At 39.5% G+C, this 24,068-nt stretch overlaps 1 protein-coding gene across 4 annotated transcripts in view; it reads right to left on the reverse strand.

Annotated features, from left to right (window-relative positions):
- Window positions 1–281: 281 nt before the first annotated feature.
- The window catches only part of col14a1a (collagen, type XIV, alpha 1a), a 150,330-nt gene continuing 126,543 nt past the window's right edge, over window positions 282–24,068 (reverse strand). For 3 of the 4 annotated variants that reach the window (XM_044359600.1, XM_044359599.1, XM_044359602.1), the window contains 9 exons: window positions 23,995–24,048; window positions 15,697–15,750; window positions 15,475–15,546; window positions 12,162–12,197; window positions 10,095–10,161; window positions 9,728–9,919; window positions 7,121–7,198; window positions 5,839–5,994; window positions 282–1,401 (listed from right to left, as the gene is read on the reverse strand). In XM_044359600.1, the coding sequence (XP_044215535.1) occupies window positions 1,085–1,401; window positions 5,839–5,994; window positions 7,121–7,198; window positions 9,728–9,919; window positions 10,095–10,161; window positions 12,162–12,197; window positions 15,475–15,546; window positions 15,697–15,750; window positions 23,995–24,048 (1,026 nt within the window). In that variant the 3' untranslated portion in view covers window positions 282–1,084. Of the gene's footprint in view, window positions 2,660–5,838; window positions 5,995–7,120; window positions 7,199–9,727; window positions 9,920–10,094; window positions 10,162–12,161; window positions 12,198–15,474; window positions 15,547–15,696; window positions 15,751–23,994; window positions 24,049–24,068 lie in introns of all 4 variants that reach the window. The other variant, XM_044359601.1, reaches the window with a different exon arrangement.

Consider the following 24,068-nt stretch of genomic DNA (forward strand, 5'->3'; position numbering starts at 1 on the left):
ACATTTAGTGCTTGTTTTTTCAGACTGCAGTGCAGGACAGGCAAAGTTTACACTTGTGGGTCAGTCCTTATTGGTTTTCACCGAGAAGCAACAGAGTGTTTTGAATAATAACTGGATCCAGGACTTATTCCAGCAAGAGGTCAGAGGTCAACCAGTGAGCAAACAGCCTCCAGAGTGAACAGACCCCGACTTTGCATAAGACTAAACAAAACAAACAGGGGCAGCTACAAAAAACACAAAACAACACAGATGAGTCTCTTAAATTCAGCACACATCTTGAACAGAAAAGACATATTGGTATACTGGTAACCTGATGTTCTCCATGAATAAAACTCATAATTTAAAAAGTAATAAGTTTGAGTGTTGCACAGTGTTAAAGTAGCAGAAAACTGATGCATCTGCTTCAGTCTACAGTCCTTTGGGGGGGAAACGCCAATATTAGCTCAGCTAAAAACAAAAAAAAACTGGCAAAGAGAAGCAAACAACACAATACTGTACGGAAAAAAATCACTTCAAAAACATTAACACACATGAAATAAAGACAGCACAGAAGCAGGGGAAAACATGTTTCGTCGTTATAAAAAGCAGCCTGTACAAATGGTACCAGCTCATCATCCGTGATCATCTAGCTAATTTACATACGACCAACACAAGATGCACGTGTCCAGTTACACACTCGGTGGTTGGCTCAAAGGAGACATGCAACTTCACACGAAAGAAGGGTTTAGTCCTGAAATCAGCTGTAAGATGAGAGAAGTGGTCTTACCTTTACATTACCACTGGACGATGCTAACATAGATCAGGCACTTTTTGGACCCCCCACCCCCCCCTTTTTTTTCTTTTTTTCTTTTTTTTTTTACAGAGATATCGTACAAGAGTCCACAGAGCTATTTACATAGTTTCACCAGGTGGACAGAACCACTGGATACATGGGGAGGGAGCGGGAGGGGGGGGGGGGGGTCTCACCACAGTTTCAGATGGGGGGGGGTTTCAGTTTGGACGTTGTGTATGTGTGTGTCAGTGTCTGGTTTGTTTGTGTGGCGTGCAGGGCTCAAGCACTTGAGGTGAGTCCATCCTCCTTCCTCTAAAGTCCTCCTTCCTCGCTCTCCTCCATGACGACGACGTCACGTGAAAACCTCCTGGCGACTCCCGGTGACCTCAGCTCCACGTCCTCGGAGTGGGTGGGGCTCGAGCGGTAACCATGGCGACTGTGAGCCAGCGGGGAGGGCTGTTGGGGGTAGTACTGAGGCGGGTAACCACGATAATAGGGGTCCTCTTCCTCGTCCTCCTCCTCACCCTCTTCGCCTCCTTGGTCGTTGTTGTAAGCCACTGCAGCAGGGTTGTACGGCTGGTTGTAGGGCGGATTGTAGGACTGGTAGCCACCGTGAGGCAGTGGTTGGACTGGGTGGGGTGGTGGGAATATTGGGGGTCAGTTGGAGAGGAGGTTTCTGGGTTGCCATGGCTAACACATAAAGTTAAAGCTGGCTTTGGGACTACGGGTCTCAGTTTGTACCACCACCATTGTTTAGGAGCAGTTAAGAGGCAGCGTGATATTACAAGCTACAAAACAAGTTGAATGTAAGTTTGAGCAGAAGCAGGACAAGAATGGGAAGCATGCACAGGTTGGTGATTTTAAGCAGTTGACAGGCTGATATGAGCTCCTTGGTCTTGGAACCCAAAAGTGTCCCAATGGATCAGGCTAGTAAGGAAGTGAGTTAATGAAGTTCAAGAAAAAAAAAAAAAGAAAAAATCAGGTTTCTACCCTGTATAGCCCAGATTGGATCATTTCACAGAAATGAAAGGATCACATCTGGATCACATCAGGGGTAAAAACCGGAGTTTCCGCCCAGTTTATATGAAATGTACAGATAGAGGGGTTGTTCAGTAATGAATGCAGCCAATCAGCATCACAACAACTCATCACTAGTTAGCTGATTCATCTGGCTTTGAAGGATGAGATTAGCTTTGAAGAGATTTGAGCTTGAAGCTGGGTGAAGTGGAGGCTGCAGCAGCAAAGCGTTGTATGCATGAGTATTTGTTGACAGATGGCACTGAGATCAGTGGTGGGGATCATCACAGCAGCATTGAGGGGGTTTTTTCTTTTGGTCTTGTGGGAAGGTGACCAAATCCAATTTTGTCTCTGAGACTCTCAAGTGATGGAGCAGCCAGATAAACAAACCTATTCTATCAAGAAATTTAAGTACATTGTAGAAAGTAATCCAGTTTCTATTCATAACGAGGAAGCGCAGCATCATGTGTGTGCGTTTCTAAAAACTTAGGAGACCAAAATGAGGGCTCAAAGTTGCCTAAAGTCCTAAAATCTTAAAATAGCTGAATAAAAATATTCAGGCTTGTTAAATTTCTAGATAATTTTAGAGAAAAATGAAGTGTACGTTGCAAGAAAAGTAATTTAGAAAATGTAGGTCTCCAGAGAAACAAAATTTAAAAAACACTGCTGCAGGGATTAGAGGTTAAACACCGGGGTCAGGAGTAATTATCCATCCCAAGAAATAAGGATGCCTCGAGGGAGTCATTGAATACATCAATTTCCTCAGTTTCTAGTCTTATTTACAGGGCATGGAGGGAGGTGAGCACAGGAGGAGGAGAGGAGGACGATTGGAGAATGCTCCTCAGTAATCATTCCCATAGTCCTGTTGAACTTCAGTCAGAAAGAGAAAGATACAGAGGGAGGGGAACACAGGGAGGATACAGAGTCAGAGAGATGTTACATCAGGAGGAAAACCTAAACGACACCAAAGAGTTAAACCTCTCAAACCGCACCGACAGAACTTTACCAGCTGTTGGGTTGCGGTGTTGGAGGTAGAAGAATTAGTGTTGGAAATCTGCTTCCCTCTTTTAGAGGAAACACACACCCTTAGTCATTCTTATAATAAATTTAGCTCAGATAAATATTAAGACATTCATATGAAATGTTTAGAAAGATGGAAAACATGTCAGATCTCTATTTCTCTTTCTGCACAAAAGAAAGTAAAAATAAAGATTTCTAACACAGAAAACAGTAGTGCAACATGTGTTTGTAGTTCAGCGAATACCAAGAAAAGCTGAGTCAAACATTGGGAGAAGTCTGCCATTTTCTGCAGATACCACAACTGCAGTGTTTTATATACCATTACTCAAAATATACTCATCTAAAGGTGATGGGTAGCATGTGGGAGAGCTACATCAAAGTATTAATTCAGTGAAATTATGTCTTAATAAATAAGACCTATGATATGCAAAAGTAAAGTATTACACAGCTAATGGCAGGATTCTTGCCATTTTTCCTACTAACCACAAGTGTGATAACCTCATAGAGCTCTTTTTTTTTGGTTTCTTTCCAAAAGTCACATGAAAAGATCAATACTTCTTTCGTGTTTGTCCATTAAATATGACGCTACAGCCATGTTTGCACAAGCACAGAGCTAGGCTAACCATTTTCCTGCTTTCAGTCTTAATGCTGAGCTAAGCTAACTGTCGGCTGTTTGCCAGACATATATGAGAGTGGCTTTGCTGCAAAAAAGCAAACAAGTGAATTTCACAAAATGACAATCTATTGCTTTGAAGAACAAGACCTAAGATATGATGGTAGTGATTAATTACATATGTTAATATTTTGTTCTACGTTTGATGCCATTTTTGTATCTACAAACATTTCCAAGATATGCTCAATGTTGAATTTAGCCTAGCTTAGCTCACTCTCAAAAAAGGGAAACGTACCTTTAACCTATGACAAAGAAGAATAAACTACATTTACACGTTTTATAAAGCTACTTGTTTTTTTGAAGAAGTTGCAGGATGACCACCATTTCACCTGGCTAAACCTTTGTAAGGTGCTTGAAGCATCAATGAGTCCAAACTTGATAAAAGAGATTTCTGCACACTTAGATCTATGCAGTATTTCACTTTATTTTGAGCTTTCGCTCTATCAGCCCTTCATCAGAGCATACATGATTCATGTATGCTCTGATGAAGGTCAGAGCATACATGACAAGCTGTTAGATGTGTAATGTCCCTGCTGAGATCCAAGTGTGCTGAAATCTCTTTTATCAAGTTTTTCTTTTAAGAACTTTAATTAAATTCAAATTTATTTTCTACAGTATTTGTTTACCCACAGCCAGGGCAGTGGAAACAGTGATTTAAAGAAAAATGATGTAACCCTCTAGAGATTGTGTATGTTCTCCGGAAAACGTTAAGAAAATGGTTCTTGCTTGGCTAATGAAGGTTGAACATTGTATTCCTTGTCTTCAAGCAACACTGACACTGACCCTACTGACATCCAGTAACGCCTCGTTCACAAAGCTCATAGCTTTAGGCAACAATGTGTTTTGAGAATATATGGGAAAATATGAGTAAACTGAATTATCCCTTTAGAGGACAAAGATAAACAAAGCACACTTAAAGGCCAAATTTTGGGCTGCTATGAGAGGAAAAATGTATTGCACATACTGTATTTTATAATTGCAGTTTTCCTTTTAAGTGGTCAGGGAGGGAGCGTTTAATCCTCGCACAGTTCAGAAGAACAGGCAAGGCTCTTTGAAGTCATAAAACAAAATAAAAAAAAACCCTTCTGACTGGAATCCATTTATATAAAATAAATCTGTTTGATGGATGAAGTAATGTCTCATCCATCAGCTACTTTTAGCAGATGATATATCATCAAGACGACTTGTCAGAAGCTGTTAGATGTGTAATGTCCTTGCTGAGATGACCCAAGACAATAGAACAATTAAAGTCCTACAAGGTCCTCATCAGTGTGAATATTCAAAGATATGTCGTGTGTGTGTGTGTGTGTGTGTGTGTGTGTGTGTGTGTGTGTGTGTGTGTGTGTGTGTGTGTGTGTGTGTGTGTAAATCGTATTTTATTAGATCTCAGTACAGACAAACACCTCCAGTCTGTAACACGGTTAACTCCTTAATTCATCAATGTGGACCTGAATATATAAACTTCACAGTGGAACAACTATAAAAGGCAGATTACTCTCCAGTTCTGTGAGAGGTTTATTAGAACAATAACTATCTCAAAGCCTGCTGTCACTGTGAAAACAATATTTCAGTGTCTTATACTATAAAAGCTGTTTTATAAGATGGAAAGACTGGGCAGGGTTCAACAGTTTAAGGTTGTGTCGATAAATTAGCAAATATAAGAATAAAGTAAATTATGTCTTTAGTAGTAACACTGATGGTTGCACTTAACATGGTGTTTTATAAGTGTAAAATAACAGAATTGAATTACTGCTCAGTTGCAAAAGGACAAACAAGGACAACATGAGGTCTAAATAAACAGCAGAGAATGTTTTAGTAAAGTCTGGATATTTTGTGGTTTGACTATATTCAGGAAAATATTCCAGTCAAGATGTTGTTTTTGTTTCAATGCCAGTGTGGTTTCGTATTAACTTGTCTACAGCAGTGGTTCCCGGACTCCGTCTGTCCATTTGAAGCAAAAAGAATATGATTATAAGATTTTCAGGAACTTGTCAGTCAACCAGTCATTTCTGTTGTGTGAATAAAAAACGAAAGCAAAATTTTGCCCAAACTGCCAGTTTGGGACACAAAGGGCTCTTCTGCTGTACTGAATTTGAATAGTAACAGCACTCAGCACTCCTGTTTGTTTATTGTTCCCAAATATAATCAGATAAATTCATCTTTTGTTCCACTCTCCATTTTTCCTGGTAATGCAGACCCTCCTTCAATGCCTTCCAGTTTGGGAATGACATTTAGCTGATGTAAGAATGTGTTTGTCTACACTCAATGCTGCGACCCAAACACGCCCTCTAGGTTCAGTTTCATGTGTTAGAGCATCAACTAAAGGGCTAAATAGTGTCTGGATGATGGTACTTACCTCCAACGTTGTATCCCAGACATGAGTTCTGGTCACAGTATCCCGGTGGGCCAGCTGGTCCGGTGGTACCTGGGTTCCCCGGCCTACCCGGTGACCCCGGGTTACCAGGCCGACCGGTAGGGCCCTGGCTGCCTGTTCGTCCTTCACCTGGCAAGCCTGAGGATTCAAGAAAAGTCTGCGTGAATAGATGAGCGTGTGCATAAAATCAGTCATCAGTAGGCATTTTGTAAAATGACAGCGTAACACCTGGTGAGCAGGGATAAGAAGGAGAGAAAAAAGTGGAAAATAAACTGGCATCCTCAGTCAGCGTACTATCATCTCTTTAATCGCTCCTAAATCCCTCTCTCTGCTGCTGTAACAACATGACATAAAAAATTAGGGGGCATCAAACACTTGCTTGTCATTTCAGGATAAGGGAGATGATAGTGAATCTCCCGAGGGAAGGCGCAGGAATAACAGTTCTTAGCTGAAATTTAGCCGGAGGGTTCTGCTTTATGTTTACACAGGAGAATCTGCCTCCATCAGGACTCACTTCAGCACTCAGCAGATATATGAAATCAATATTTTGGGGGTGTTTTCATTTGCCAAGTGCTAAAATTATCATCCCACAAATATTCCGGAAAAGCATAGAGGATAAAGACAGAGTGCTCTCCCCCCTGTAGCTCTCTCTCTCTCTCAGAAAAGATTTCCATTTTCACATATTGAAGTTTTTGGATTTTTTTTTTTTTTTTTTTAAGTTGTCTGATCATAGAAAAGTTTCCAGGGAGTTTTGTCAGCTTGTTCTGTGAGTATTGATCGCACAACAGTACACAGAAAATCCCAGCACTGACATGTTTTCATAACACAAACCTCAAACTCCACAGCGCACGGGGAAATCAATACAGAGAATTATATTCATGGTCCAAACCGCCTGCTTGCTTTCCTCAAACGGAGATTCAACAGAGAGTAAAGTAAATCCAAAACGCATTAAGTCTCCGTGCCATTTAATTCTATTGTTTCAATATTTGAAATGTTTTGGGTTTTGTTCAAAGGAAACACAATGAAAAACATTCCACACATAGTACAGTAGCTCCAGCTCAGTCACAGTCTGAAAACACCAAAAGCAAATGTTCAGTAACACAATCGTGCTGCTAAATTATCAGATTCTGAAGTCGCAACAGCATCTCAAAACCTTATTTAAACCTGGAAGGAGAATAAATATGATGAATTGAGTTGGTTGTGCATATCAAGCATCCTCTGAACTATGTGTGTGTGTGTGTGTGTGTGTGTGTGTGTGTCTTACCTGGAGGTCCAGGTGGTCCTCGAGGTCCCTGACTCCCAACACCTGGACTCCCCCTCTCGCCCTTCTCTCCTAGCAGACCTGGAACACACACAGTTCAAAGAGATTCACATTTAGGTGGAAGTCACGTCAAGTTTGTTGCACACACAGCCTCTTGATGGTTTCTAAAGGGTCTGCCAGCGGTATTGATTATCACACTAGTACATTTACTCAGTGACTGCATGCAAGTACAATTTTGAGGTACTTGTACATTACTTGAGTATTTCTTTTTTTTATTATATCCCTCTACTTCATTACATTTCAGATGGAAATATTGTTCTGGTTACCCCACTAGATTTATTTGACAGCTATGGTTACTTTTCATATTAACATTTGACAAAAACACAGCTTATAAAATACAACACATTGTTAAAGATTAAAGTAGTGAATCGCAACTGTTTTTGGCTTGTGATCTCTTCAGATGTGTATGAATTGTTTGCAGTTCCACCAAAGAGTGATTTCCCCTCTAAACTTCTCACATGGTTTCATTTATTTGGGGCCCAAAGAGGAAACAATATTCAGTATATTACCGAGAATAGTTCAAAAATAAAACAAATTTGTGCAGTAGAACTTAGTTTCTTCTTCTTTCTAACTCTCATTAATCATCTCAGACCTCCCAGGTTTATCTCTTGACCCTTCGGAGGGGCCCAACCCCTAGTTTGGGAACCATTGGATTGAATTACCAACAGTATAATTCTGTTTATGAACTGATCACTAATAAACTTTAACATTAGCGTCAATTTGCAATGCAATAATATATTGATCATAGGCACCATTTCAGAATGAGTGTTTTTAGTTTAATACTTCTTTAATTTGAGTTAAGAAGGAGTTTGAATGCAGGACTTTTACTTGTAATGAAGTATTTTTACATTGTTACATTGGTACTTTTACTAAAAGTAAAGCATCTGCGTATTTCTTCCACCACCACTGGACTATCATATCAACGGTATTATATTGCAAATATTTGTCTGTCTAAATGTGCTGGATAAATTTTGTCTGGATAATCAGTCTAATGAAATGTATGATAAACCCTCAGAGAGTCTGCTCTGTGTCGCTGTCCAGTGGTGCAGATGTTTGAATGACCTAATGGAATATTTTTCGTACTCTCTAATATTAGAAAACCGCATAAAACTAGTGATCTGCAGATTTTCTGGCCTGCTGACTTAATGCCTGTCTTAATCAATTGAATCAGAGGAAGTAATCAGAATGATGCTGAGGAGAAAACATTTGACATTTACCCCTACCCTGGCAGCCGTGATGTTCTTCTTTTCTGATGGCTACTAGTTGGCCCATAGCTTGTCTCAGTTCAGGACGATATTGTATAAGGAGTCTAATTTGTCAATTCTACTGAAAAACAGAACAAACACTTTAAAATTTATCTAAAGAATTGGTCCCTTAGTGAGCCTGAGTACAGTTTTCTTTCTGATTTTTGTATCAGCTTAACATGGAACACCTGCCTTAATAATAATCTGTCCAATTTTTTTAAACAAGTCATACATCTTTTTATAATATTTGGCCTACTCTGGTTTCAGTTCAGCCCATAAAACAGTGAGGTGTGTATATGTGTGTATGTGAGACCAGTGGCTGCAGGTCATAAATGTTATTGGGGAGAATCAAAAGGTCTGAACCGCAGAGGAGGAGGAAACCATGCTGGACATTTCCTGTCAGCGCTTCGACTGCTCTCAGCTTTCCTAAACCTCTGTGTGCAGCCTCATTCGATATGTAACGCTAGTGTGTGGGTTGCATGTTTTAGCGATGAAGACGATGAAGATGAAACTGCCTTATAAAGGCAGTTTCTCCTCTGTGGGCCTGTGGCAAATGAATGACCTCATGGATATTGGAGTCACTGTCTTCTGGCCTGGACTGAACCTCGCGGGAGCTCTGACCCAAACTGTGAGTTTGTCTGGTGAGTCAGAGAAGAAGCCAGACCACAAAAAGCAGCAAACAAGCAGGCAGGTTGAAGGTCCAACCGCAGCAATGGAGACTTTATTTGGATTTTCACTGTCTATTCAGTAAAAGTCCCCAGCTATTGATGAAGGGGCTGTTGAAGTGTATCACAGCAACAAAATACACTAATACACAATTTCAGTCTTGGCTATGACCATGTTTCCCTCTATCAACAGACAGCAACAGGAAACGCAGATATGGTGAATGTGGAAATGAAATTGGGATGAAATTGGGATGTCTGCTGCTTGACCTACTTCCTTGCAAAGGACAAACACTTTCCTATTGTGAAGAAATCTGGTTCTCTTAAACTGCACTCCACATTTTCTCTGGCATCTGATTTTCTAGTTTAGTCTATCACCTGCTCAGTGCAGTAAGGACAGTCTAATACATACTCAAATGTTTCCCCACTCTTTCTGATGCTAATATAAAAAAGAGCATGTAGTTGTAGTTGTGTCTAGACACAACACAGACAGTGAAGAAGTGATGATGGACTGTGATCAGTCTGTATATTATTGTATATTACATATAGTACATAAAGTATATTTTTCTTCTGTCTCTCTCTTGACGTATTGCTCATCCTGTCAGTATTTTGTATACACGTCCTTAAACATCCTTCTCTCTCACCTCTCTCTCCCGGTCGTCCATTCTGGCCGTTGGTACCAGGGAAGCCTGGTCTGCCAGGAGGGCCTTGCTCTCCCTGAGGTCCTGGAAGGCCTCTTCGACCTGGCTCTCCTGGTGGCCCAGGTACTGTTCGGACTGACACTGCAGACTGGACAGGGATCTGGTTCAGGATGGAGTTATAGCGAGACAAGTGGCCTGTGAGGAGACAGAGAAGAATGGTTTGAAATGATTCAGATTTCACTTTCTGCCATTTTGAGAGTGTTTTTATTGGTGTGAAGTGAAGAGAAGCCAGTAGAGGTCAGAAGAGACACTTTCAGCAAATAAATGGTGCTTAATAATGTGCTTGTGTTAATTATTGTTGATTACTCACTCTGGATGAGCTGTTCACACACTTGCCGTGCGATGGCACGCACCGCAGCTTGGGATTGCACATCACCCTGAATAACAAACACAAGGCTCTTAGTATCACACAACCACTTTTCTATTTGAGCAACCACAGGAACATAAACTTCCAGACAAGTGGTTAATAAATTGGTGGGCGTGTGTTGTTGTGGGTGTTTTAATGAGCGCATGCCACCTTTATTCCCTACTCTGACGCCCCTTATATTTATACTGGCCAGAACAGATAGCACACTTACCACAGCAAAGTAGAGAGTTATTGTAAATGACACAATTAAAGCCAAATAAAAATTTAATCATATAAAGTATTTGGGCACGGCTTTGTTGACTTTGACTGTGCTTCCTCCGAACTGTGTTGGTATTCTGCATAATTACACATTTTAAATCAACAAATTGACTGCTGGAATTAGCAGTGGGAAATATATTAAACTGAACTGTTGGTGTCCTCATTAGAGAACAGTGTTGAGGTCATTTCTGTTAGGATTTTAAAGGAATAAAATCACCCACTGAGAAACTTTTGATATCACTTAATATATGATACAATAGTTGTTGGAAAGTACCAAAATGTCTTAATGGGTGGAACTATGAATGGAGTGAAGAGTGTATGGACGTACTGTGTGTGAGACTCAAATGACAGAACCTGGACTGAAGTCTGACTCAGGTCATGATTTTCTTGAGACTTAATCTGATGTATGAAGGGCCATACTTGATATTTAATCTAGTGATTTAAGACAAGAGTTGGAATTGAGTTGATAACTTCAAAGGTTTCAAACTTTGACTTTTTTGCAATTATATCACTGAAACTAATTTTGAAAAGGTATTAAACTAATATTCTATTGAAAATATGTTTTTATTTGATTGCTGGTTATTTACCAGCAATCAAATAAAAACTTGACTTGCACATATTTAGATTTGTGACATTTGTGAGGTGTTTTGAGATGTTAAAGGTGCAGTGTGTAGAATTTAGTGGCATCTAGCTGAACAGACTTGGCAGAAATGGAATATAATATTCTTAGTGTGTTTTAATTAGTGTATAATCACCTAAAAATAAGAATCATTGTGTTTTCATTATCTTAGAATGAGTCCTTTATATATAGAACGGGAGCGGGTCCTCTTCCATGAACAGACTAACCAAACACTGGCTCTAGAGAGGGCCTTTCATGTTTTTCATGAATATCGCGGCCACCGTAGCTTCTCCTACATGCTTGAAAGGGGAGGGGTGGGGGAGGCGGATATTCACTAAATCCTGCACACTGGTCCTTTAAAGCTGACTCGGTTACACCTTTAATATAAGATGCAGGTTCAAAAACAAAACAGTTCTTTTGCCTTGTACTTATCATCATATAAACATTTAATGTGACTATTGTGTATATAGTAAAAATATATAAAGGAAAAATAGCTTTGTAGCAAATGTTTACTTTTCTCCTGTTCAATTATTATAAGTCACTGAGACTGTGAAATGAGTTTCATCATAGGGCAGATGCACACTTTAAGATACTAACCAGCTTTATTCACAACTGGGCCACCACAAATGTACACTGAGGAGAAAATCCTTTCATGCATTTTTTCCAGACACTTTCATGTTGAATCTCCCACCGAAAAATTAACTGCAGCAAGGTACAAATGTCCCTACAAGTTCATGAAATGGGGCAGAATTAGGAATTACAGGTTTGATTCAAACTGGCAAGTTGCATGTATCTCAAGCCTTCAGTGGTGACGGCCTGGCTACTGTGTCAGCAAAAATACAGACCCCGCTCTGCTACAAATTTGAACCATGAACACTGATTTGATTTGGTTTGCTCTAAATGAGGCAGAGGCAGTGAAAGAGGGAAATAAAGTGAATGCTTGTGCTACAAATGAGAAACAGTAAATGTGTACTGGAGAGTAATTTTGGTTTCTTCAAAACAAGGGTGTGAAACATTAGTGAGTAATTGTCAGGAGTTTTACTTCAGCAAAATAATATTTCCATTGCAAAACAGAGTAGTAAACCTTGGTTTGCTCTAAACAGCGGTTGAAGTATGTGAGGGGAATGACTTACTCTTTCTCCCTTATCTCCTTTGGTACCAGCAGGACCCTGGAACATAAAAGCACAGAAGGAGAATAAACATTCGACTGGGATGTGTACTCAGAAAAAGCCATGCTCATCTCTCTACCCTCTCGCTGTATCTCTCTCCTTTAATGTCCCCACCCCATTACTCCCTATTACTCCATCCCCTCCCCTTTTCCTTTATGCCTCTCTCTGCATTGCAACACACTCTCCCTGTATTTTTCTACTTTGATCTAAACGCATTTAAATTTTGACAAAGTGTGTCCACGTTCTTTGTGTCCTAAAGACAGCACATGCATAAGCCCCAAAGCTAGTGTGCCTACAAACAAAAACCAATTTCTGTGCCTTGGACGGGCTCGCTTTCTGCTACTGCCAACACTGTAAAGCGCAGAAGATGCATATCTGATCAAAACATAAACACTAAACCTGCCAAGCACATGAAGTCTGTGAATTCATATCAGAGTGTAATGCATTGTAATCCAGAGGCAAATAAAAGACAAATATTTCCTGGCCACAAAACCATGCGCTTATATGATAAATATCAGTTTGATACTGTTACAGCTTTTGAATAAAGGCTTGTTTATCTTGGGGGGAACATGTCCTTGACCACCGATTGACTGGCTGTATGAGTTAGTGGACAGAGAAAATGTGTGTGCAGGCCTGGCATATCATATGGATATTATACTGCCGATGATAGAAAGTCTGTGCCAACATTTGACACAGCTGCTGAATTGGAGTGCAGGTCTCGACAATAAAAGTCTTCTGGACCTCCTCTGTGCGTCTGTCTGGATCTCCTGAGTCTTCCTGGGCATATAAATGTCTACCATCTTATCAGGGTGAATGTGGGGGTGAGCCAAAGTAAGTATCTGTGCATAAGAATAGTTCAATATTCAGACAGGAGTATCGCTCATAAAAAAAAAAAATCACATTTCTTTTATTATTTAATCAAAGCATATCTTCCCACAGTGCCCTGTGTTTGCAGTCTGTCCCAAGTAAAGTCAATGTTTTTTCACTCAGAATGTTTTACAGTTCATCCACAGAGATTAGTGCGTTTATGATGTCTTTCCTCTTGCGCAGCACTTCAACGTGGACTGATAAAACAGTCAGGAGAAGATTGTTGCTTTTTTTTTTCTTTTCTAACTGGCAAACGTTAGGCAGCTTGCTACCAAGTCAAGCAAGATAAATTAAAAAACCTCAGGTGGTTGAGTCGCTGGAAACCACATGTCTGAATGTTTTGTCAAGGTCAGACACACACTTGGGCTCACTGCCACACGCTCGGGACATCGTGACATTCTTGTGAGGCCAGCAGTAAATCCATATAGAGATATAGATCTGGTGACAAGAGTGGTGAGTTTTGGCCTAAATGTGCGAGGAGATGAAACCAGATTGGAAATGTATTCATCAATCCAATGCCACATCAAGGTTGATTTAGCCGCTATCCACCAATCATAGTTTTAGGTATTTGTCTCCAGACATACAATATTCTTGTCGAGATGTAGAGAGAAGTTGTCATGGAGATCTCATGTTAAGTTTTATATGAATTTGAGTTAGTAAAACTTAAACAATAAGCAACAAAATAAGACATGATTTGTCCTATACTGTATTGTGGACCTTTATGAATATTAGATAGACAGACTATAACATTTCCAGATGCATCAAGTCATTCTTAAAACAGAACAGTTTGGGTTTCACATTAGATGCTGGGACATCAGGTCAGGAATTTGCAGTCCATACATCTTTACACTGTCCTCCTTTAGTAATTCAGTGGCAGCCTCCATATAAATCTACTGTCCTTCAACAAATTTATCATTGCAGTTGGACGGACACGTGGCACCATTCTGTACAAAACTAGTGGGACTAATTTCTTTGAGGTTTCTTCAGTTCAGTTTTGGCATGATAAATGTAAATGTGAAATTTCCCTGCAGATTTAAATGGCTGCTAGCAGATAAAAACCACTTGTTTAAGAAGAAAAATATTCTCTCGGAGCAGCAACCTGGGGAAGGGTTGCAGGGGTCAAAACAGGGACTGAATAAGCAATTTAATGTTGAGGTGAACTTTGAAACTATAAGTTTAAAAGATAAAGCCTAAAGAAAGTGAGATCTGTTTTTTGTCTGTCTGCAGCTGTCTGCGTCTCAGATGGGGCAGATGTGATCCCTCACTGCCATATGTGTATGTGTGAGTGAGTGGGAGAGAGTGTCGGCTAAGTAACCCAAGACTAGATTAGCTGTCACCAACATCACAGTATCATCTGTTCCTGTTAGAATTACACAAAGTTAGGAAACCAACATCATCTCTTCCGCTTCGTGTCACTTACACATCTTTCTTCTTCTTTTGCAGGGCTGACTCATTCTACTTTTGGAATCGAAGTTGGAAAAGTTGTTAAACAAACTCGCACACACTGTCTAATTTGCAATGATTCATTTATGATGCTAGACCTTCATCAGGCAAATGGTTTCTGGCTTGGAAACCATGAGAGAGTTTGTTTAGCAACTTCTGATCCATTCATCCCTCTCCTACGCACCTATCTCATGAAATAGATATGCGGTGTGTTCTTCTGCTCTGTTCATTATGAGATAAGTGTAAGAGGATTTATCTTTTGCTTAATCTAAAAAGATCAGCCTTATTAGCACGGCAGGCTTACGACTAAATAATACAGTTGTTATTACAGGGACTGTGTCCATACTAACAGGCTGTTTCCAGTTAAGAGCAAATGCAAATAAATGAAGATATGATAAGGGAGAATCAGAAAAGTGGAACAGGATAAAAAGGAGATCCTTGTCAGTGAACCAAACCACAACGTTATTTATATTTAATCAAATCTGTATGCTATGTGATGCAACTCTGATATTGTTCTCCTGTAAATATAGGCTGGATTTAGGCATGAGCAGAGAAAATATTTAAAGAAGTCAGAAGGAGAAGAGGGAGTTGGAGGAAGTGGAGTCCTCCTCATTGTTAATTTGGGCAAGTTATGTTTAATTCTACTGGGTGGACTCAGAGGGATAATGTGAGAGACGAGTTCACAGTCTGCACCACAGGCTTCCATGACAACTGAGGAAAGATGTTAATAACAGGGCAATACAGACACCCTTTTTAAGTTGCAAAACTTTGGTGGGTTTGTGTGAAGGTTGGTTAATGAGGTTCAGGTTAAGGTCACAGTAACACATTAACTGTGCTACGAACAAAAATGATTTTTGAACTTGTTCACATTAATTTAAAAGGTAAGTTTGTGTTTCGAGTAAATAAAGGATTTTTTTCAATCTTAAAAAAAATGAAATGATTAAAAAAAAAAGAAAAAATCACTCACAGGAAGTCCTTGATCCCCTTGAGCCCCTGATGGCCCACCTGGTCCTGAAGCTCCAGGTGCTCCCGGGGATCCCTAAGACAGAGACAGGAAATGAAAGAGAGACACCCAAACACAAGAGAGGGAAGGTGATGGAAAGCAGAGAGTATCTGTCAGTCCATTAATCAGGTTGATCTGCCAAAGAAAATGATGCTGAGAATAGGAAGAAAAAAAAAAGAGACTTGCAATGGGTCCAGGAGGTCCCTGTCGTCCCTGAGGTCCATTATTACCCGGTAGACCCTGAGACAGAAGCAGAGAAAATACACTCAGTATACTAAATATAAAGCACACTTTCATAATTGTAGGGTAAAGTCTGTTTTGCATGATCCCTTTCTAAATTGCCAGGGGGATTTCCTGTATGTCTCCAGACTAAACAGTAACACTGTTATTTTCTAATACAATTAACATACGTATGTTATTTACACAGGATACTGATGGGAACCAAACTCACTAGCTGTTGCATCAATGGCCAATCTCTAAATATGCCAACATCTACCTCCAATCAAACTTTTATGTTTGGTTTAACCTTTACTCTTTGGCAGATTGTAAAAAAAAAAAAAAACAACAAAAAAAAAAACAGGGACATTCTTCTCGATTGCTGAGTTTTTCACAATCTACATCTGGGTTGCCTCCAGTGTTTAAAACCATCTCCACCATTTCATCTTAATGTTTTCTCCGTACTCCTACTGTCTTAAGAGAACACATGAATAAAACATTCATACCTATAACAGCTCTGTAGGTCTGTCTTGTTATGTATGACACATAATAACATGATATATAATAGCATGATGATGGCTTTATTGTATTTCAGTATTTACCGGTCATTCAAATTGTACAAATTCTGTACTATTAATACACTACTTGCAAACTGGAATTATCATCAGTCCTGGAAAAACAGCTCAACCTGAGGTTCAGTTAATCCTTTCATTTCAGCTTGGATGTCTGTCTTACTTTGTGGTCACACATTGAGGCTGATGCCCTTTCAACATGGACACTCCTTATATGGCTCTTATTTTAGTCTGTGCAAAGGTACAAGCCATGAGTTGAAAATGGATAAAAATAAAAATATGACACAGCAGAGGATACAAGCCGCTAGATATTTGAATTAAATTACATAAGAATGAAAAACTTGAAAGGAGCATGAAACAAATCATATGCTGTAGTTTGCCTTTTCTTACAAATCAAGCATATTCTGGTAATGTGTTATGTCTTGCTTATACGGTCTGTAATCCCATTTGGTGAAACAAGAGGGCATATCTTTGAGTGTGAGAAATTTCTCTGTGGCATTGCACCCTAATTGCTCCTCATAGCTGCTTAGTTAAATTCTCAAGGGAATCTTTACTTTCCAATTCCAGTGGTTTGACTGCATGACAAAATCTGCATTCGTTTCACAACAACAGACGCATGAGCATGACTGAAAAGCTCAGCCAGTCTGTGACACAATGTGACACACTCTATTTTGAAACTCTTTTCAGACTGAGCAGAAGCACATCTAGGACGAGAAGAATCTTTAGACACAAAGGTCACAAAAAATTGTGCAGATATAACAAAACACGCATTTGATGTGACATTGGGAAACCACTGGCCATGTGGACCAGTAACCTGTTGTCACACTATAAACCCTCCTCATGACAGTAAATCACACTAAAATCTCTTTTTAATGGGACTATTTTAGAGATGTATGTTTTTTCTATCCAGTGCTGGATCTAAATGCAAAAACACAAACACACCATCAATATCTTATTATTATCAAGATGTTCTTAAACTTTCTGTTTGAGTTTCAAATAAGAAATTCAGCCTCATGTCTTCTCTCGTAGGAGTCAGGCTCATGAAAATGTATCACTGCTGTTATATTTTTGAAGCCAAGCGGCAACAGGTTTACAGTCTGACCTATTGCCTGAGAAATTGGAGTGACACTAATCTAATTCAGATTTTTGTATGCATGCCAAAATACCCACAAATAGTGTGCAGGTTCTTTCTGTCTAACCCCTATTAACAACACTGAACTTTTTACTCATCGTTAACTTTCTTTGCGAAGGGCTACGAGGTGCACTTGGATGCAACAAGTGCAACTTTGATGAGAACTGTACTGTACTTCTGTACATCAGTACTTCTTTCACATTATTGTATAATTTACCATTCATCAGTATATCTTAAATATAAAATTGTGAGCCAAAATGATGGACATGTGTTCTTTGGGTCTACACGACAAGACTGCCAACATGTTTTTATGGGCCTGGATCTCGGAGAAAAGCTAAATCTACTCAGTTTAAAAAGCTTTGTAATGGAAGCATCAGTGACAAAATAAGGATTTACGGCTTTCCTTGATCCATTTCACTGAGATACGGACAAATAAAGCACCCAAGAGACAGTTACTGTTGTTTCAACTGATCAAACTGGCCCGTACAGAACAGTCTTGGCCAGACTTGTGTTCTTTTTTACTGTAAGCCAGGTTATTTTTGGCTTGTATAAACCTCACAAAATGTTTTGTATATGCCCAGTGGACTAGTTTGATGCGGATAAGTTTTACAGTGAATCACCAAAGGACTATCTGCTTTCCCTGTTCTGCCTTGTGCACATCAGATGACACAGACTAGCAGTTGGGATAAATTCCTAATCCATTAAAGAAAGTATCGCAAGATTTAAAAAGCAGTTTATGCTCATAATTACTGTTCAGTTGGCTTTATTCTACTCTCTGTATAACTGTCAAATAAAAGTCAGAAAATGCTGCACTGATAACCCCTAGTAAATTGACTCTTATCAGTAGTCACTGTGTCCCCTTCCCTACTGCTTTCAATGCATTCACGGAAAAAAAAAAAACATTTAGAGGAAGTTCAGCCTGAGGGCGCTGCAAGAAACATCAGAGAGTGACACTGCAGGTGATTCTGCAGCAATAAAGGTACTGATTTGAGATGTTTCCTCTTTTGCACGGAAACTAAATTATAATTAGCGCCTTGTGATTCCACACTGTGGCATTTTTTTCTGTAGTTGCTTCTTTAATTACAAATATAAAATACACAGCAGGTCTGTAGCATCTTGAAGAAATATGAATGTGGGAAGCCTGTCATAATCAGTGCTGCAAAGGGGATGCCTTTGCTAATTTTGCAGCTAAAATTGCTCACTGATAAGTACTTTCATGTGATTACACTCCATAATTACATTAGTAAACACACTCTGTATTCTGTGAGTGTGGGTGTGATACATTGCAGGCTGGTAATTCAAAAATTTCGAGAGTACTAGATTCAGTGCACTGCTGAACAGGTCTTTCTAAATTTCTGTGAAGTGTTTGAAATTTACAGTCAAGTTTTATTTTCCATGAAATTTTCCAACTGGTGGACACTTCTTGCATTGGTTACTGTTGGATTGAATGAGTTACGACAGGCAGACCGTGATTACCTCACATAGAGAATCTGAGAACCAGAAAACCCCATTTACACCAACAAGAAGCTCAAGTGTGTAGATAACAGCTCAATAATAAAAGTCTACATAAATATAAGAAATACCTGAAAAATGTGTGGGTGCAGGAAAATATATGAATATTCTACATAACAATAGCTTATTTGAGGATTTTCAGTCAGGATTTAGAGCGCATCATAGCACAGAAACGGCACTGGTGAAAGTCACAAATGATCTAATTGCATCAGACAAAGGACTTCTCTCTGTGCTCATCTTGTAGGATTTTAGTGCTGCATTTGACACCATTGACCATCACATCTTATTACAGAGACTGGAGCACTTAATTGGCATTAAAAGGAACTGCATTAAACTGGTTTAAGTCCTTTTTATCAGATTGATTCCAGTTTGTACGCGTTAATGATGAATCCTCCATGCATGCAAAGTTAGACACAGAGTTCCACAAGGTTTTGTGCTTGGACCAATACTGTTTACATTATATATGCTTCCTTTAGGTAATATTATTTGCAAACACTCACTTTTCATTGCTATGCAGATGATACCTAATTATATTTATCAAGCCAGATGAAACCAATCAGTTAATGAAACTCCAAACATGCCTTGATGACCTGCAATTTTCTGCTTCTAAATTCAGACAAAACTGAAGTTATCGCGCTTGGTCATAAACACCTTAGAAACACATTATTTAATGACATGGCACTACCCAGGCCTCCAGCACCATTGTATGGAATCTGGGAGTTATCTTTAATCAGGATATGTCCTTTAACTCCCACATAAAACAAATTTCAAGGACTGCCTTTTTTTCACCTATGTAATATTGCAAAAATCAGGCACATCCTGTCTTAAAAAGATGCAGAAAAACTAGTCCATTCATTTGTTACTTCTAGGCTGGATTATTGCAATTCCTTATTATCAGGCTGCCCTAACAAGTCTCTAAAAACTCACCAGCTGATCCAGAATGAAGCTGCACGAGTGCTGACAAAAATGAGAAAATGAGATCATATTTTTCTTATTTTAGCTTCTCTGCACTGGTTTCCAGGAAAATCCAGAATTTAAAATCCTCCTCACCTATAAAGCCCTTAATGGTCAGGCACAATCATATCTGAAACAGCTCATAGTACCCTATTATCCCAATAGAACACTGTGCTCCCAGAATGCAGGCTTACTTGTGGTTCCTAGAGTCTCTAATGGGAGGCAACGCCTTCAGCTATCAGGCTCTCCTGTGGAACCATCTTCCAGTTTAAGTCTGGGAGGCAGACACCCTCTCTACGTTTAAGAGTAGGCTTAAAACTTTCCTTTTTGATAAAGCTTATAGTTAGGGCTGGCCCAGGCTTGCCTTGGACTAGCCCTTAGTTATGCTGCTATAGCTCTAGACTGCTGGGGGACTTCCCATAATGCACTGAGCTCCTCTCTTCTCCTCCTCCTCCTCTCCATCTGTACACATCCATGTACCATTAATGCGTGTTACTAACTTGGCTTCTTCCCCAGAGTTTTTGTGCTTTCTCGTCTCGCAGGTTTCTGTGGATCATGGTCATGGACTGCCTGGTTATAGATCACAGGTTTCCATGGGTCGTGGTTTCGGACCGCCTGCTGCCATTGTCCTGCTTGATGCCCAGGCCTGCTATTATTATTATTGGTCATATTTCTATCATTATTGTTGTTATTGTTATTATTAATATTATTATGCTTCTCTGTGTCTCTCTCCCCCCTCTTCCCCTCCCTTCTTTCTCTCTCAACCCAACCAGTCAAGGCAGATGGCCGCCCACCTAGAGCCCGGTTCTGCTTGAGGTTTCTTCCCGTAAAAAGGGAGTTTTTCTTTGCTGCTGAGTGCTTGCTCATGGAGGAATGTTGGACCTGCTCTATGTGAAAAGTGCCCTGAGATAACTTCTGTTGTGATTTGGTGTTATATAAATAAAACTGACTTGACCTCTAAATGAAGATAAGCTTTGGAAATTTTACTGTAAGCAGTGCGTTGTTTCATCCTTAATCCTGAACCTCTTAGTAATATTCAATACCTAAAATCAGTGTAAGGGAAGAGTCTAACTAAACACTTGGCTAGTTTGAGGTCAAGGAAGCAGAGAAGTTTTAAGTGATTCTAAATCAAATTAGACAGTTTCCAGAGTCACTCCAATACTGTGTTCTGTAGTGGCTGCATTTAGTGGCTGTCTTAAGGCAATTAGGCATTGGTTTTAGCATTCAGGTGGTTGCTGCTTAATGCAAATGTTTTATGTCGGATAATGGTAGTAGTAACTGGAGGCTAGTTTAGTGACATTGGGGCAAATGGAGACAAACACTCTTTGATAGCATCACACTTGTTTGTAAAAGATGTAACAGAGGAGGTAATATTCAATCACCTGCCTTTCAGCTGTAAAACTGGATGCTAGTACAGTATATAAGCTTCCCAAATAAAACTGTAGATAACAAATTGATCAACGCATCAGTGATTAAATCATAGGTTGTCTGTCAACCATGTCTGTACTAGTGTAGTAGCTGGTAAGCCATCTATACTGTGTGAGCATGTGTCTATATCTGCTGTATACAGACTTACACTGACATTGCAGTGGCAGTGAGATAAAGATGAGTGATTACAAGAGGTAAAGGCACAAGGTAAAAAGTATTTACAACGGTATTTTGGTTGCTGAGCATAAAAGCTGACTGATGTGACAGTAAATGTAACATCAGTCAGCTTTTTTCGATCCCTACAAAATGTGTTTTTAACAGATATCATCGAAATGGTGACGCTCCATGTGTGATGGTTCCTGTGAAAACCTTGTATCTCCAAAATGTCAACTTGTCATGAGCCAAGATAAACAGCTCTGTTTTTCAGCTGTGACAATGCATTTTTCAGAGAATCCAGTTGATTTGAAAGTAGTAGGAGAATTTTGTAAACCAAAACAGTAACATGTTTTCCTTCAGTTTATCTGAAAATTTCACTTAAACCACAGATATGTGGCTTTGACTGGACAGTGACGCATTGTTGACAATGTCTTTTTCAGTCAGTTGCCCACGTAATCAAAGATCTTCTGAAATATCTAGCACAGTGCTGCTTCAAAGCAACAAATAGATCGTAGAAACACAGTCTTGCAGGCCACAGATGAAAGAATTTACAACATATCTTCATGAATAAACAATCACAAAGGTCAACAGGCTGAGAATTTAATACTGGTGCAATTCTACAATGTATTGGTTGTAATTGTCATCTTAAATTAAACCAAAACAAAATGTGAATTAATGCTTTCCTCACTAAAAGTTCATGAACTCCAAACCTATCTGGCATGGTGAGAAGAAACTCCATCCAAAACACAACTGCCCTGAAGGAAACCACATGACAAGCCTGAAAACTATGTATGACTTCTTCTGAAAACTACCACTAAGGGGATGCGCGTCTGGTCTTCTGTTAGCCAGCGCAGAGACAGCAGATGGATTATGTGTAGAGTCTTTCACCTCGTCAGAAGCCAAGCCAAGACAAAACTCTTCTGTTATCAATTACGTTTTTGGATAAAACCTCTTTCTGCTCGCCGACACATTACGCTCTGGCCGTGTCTCTGTTTTGGTATTTACAGCCCAATCGGGTATTGTAAGGCATCAATTCACTGTCAGTCAGTATCTGCTATAGACAGCTGGTATCATAGAGCCTTTATTAATGGGATCTTATTTACTGTGAATGTTGTGTTCAGGAGATGGGCAGTCTATACCATTTACCAAAAACATGGTAGAAATATATGATTTTATGAAGAGACATAGAACCATAAATAAAACGTGTTCATTCGTTTATGGAGAGACATACAAAATCTCAACTAGCATAAGATTTGTTTGTACTCCACTATAACCCCTGAGCTTTACTTCTCTTCACACATTACTTTACCATAACCTTGATTTGTGCTACAGTACCATACCGTCAAGAAACTGTGTCAAAAGTTATTTACAAATCACTAATTGCAGATCATAGTACTACTAAACATGTGATTCTAATATTATATTAAAAACTTAATCTACCAAAGACTGCATAATAATTGCATAATTTACATGATTTATCTTCCATCATACATACTGTATGTTCTTTATTGTTCTGTGTATTTTCCAAAGGATATAAATACATTTTCAGTCTGTATATGGTTGTTTGTTGTTATGCTTACGTGTCTTTTCTCAAACTATTTGCAAATGGTCTTTTCTCATATCTGAGAGCACCTTCCTTAAGTTGGGTATACACTGTACGAATTTGGGCTGTCCCAGACAAAAGATGACCAACGTGAAAGAAATGTGGTGATATCTTTGGTCGTGGCTCCACTGTGAGAAAGGTTCAAAGATGGCCATTGTCATGGTCTCGCGAACAAAGATAGCCTGGGACGTAATTCTGCCAGGGTCAGAAATTTAGGATAACCATCTCACAGTGTGACTGCTGCTACGACCTACGTCTACTAATCAACCAATAGGAATGCAGCAGTGATCATCGCAACACTGGCGCTAAACCCAATGATAGAGGTAAAAGGAGCAAAACAAAATGTTTGGGATTCCACAAAGAAGAAAATCTTGTTGAGTTGTGGCAGCAGAAGCCTTGTTTATATGATGTGTCCTCCAGCTGTTATCATGACCACGCCAAGAAGGATGTAGCGTGGAAAGCACGATTCTTGCTTGGCTTCATTGTTTACCACTGCAGCGGCACAGATGGATGACGCATGCTGATGATGTTTTCTTGTATATTGACTTGTGTCGTAGGTGTGATCATTGTACAGTCTACATACATCAAACTTGATGTCGTACTCAAGTTTATTAAATGCACGTCTTACACTGTGGCTTGCAATAAACTTATGAGATTGCTGAAATCTCACAGTCTGTAGGCGCCGTTAGCTAGTAATGATGGTGTCAGCAGTCACACCTCTTAAGATCATGTTTTTAAACCCCATTTGACTTGAAACTACATCCTACATCTATATACAGCATCTTCATTTACATACAGTATACTGTATCCCTGTAATGTAGATAAATAGATCCATAATGCTCTCCCAATACCAGTATCACAAAGGAGCACTGTTGCAGAATAAACAGTAATAAATGTAGGTGATGACTTACCCTCGCTCCCGGGGGGCCGTCTCTGCCAGGGGAGCCTGGGCTTCCAGGAACACCCTAAACAAAACACAAACAAG

This window comes from Thunnus albacares, chromosome 8, assembly GCF_914725855.1.
Source record: "Thunnus albacares chromosome 8, fThuAlb1.1, whole genome shotgun sequence".
In the NCBI taxonomy this organism is placed as follows: Eukaryota; Metazoa; Chordata; class Actinopteri; order Scombriformes; family Scombridae; genus Thunnus; species Thunnus albacares.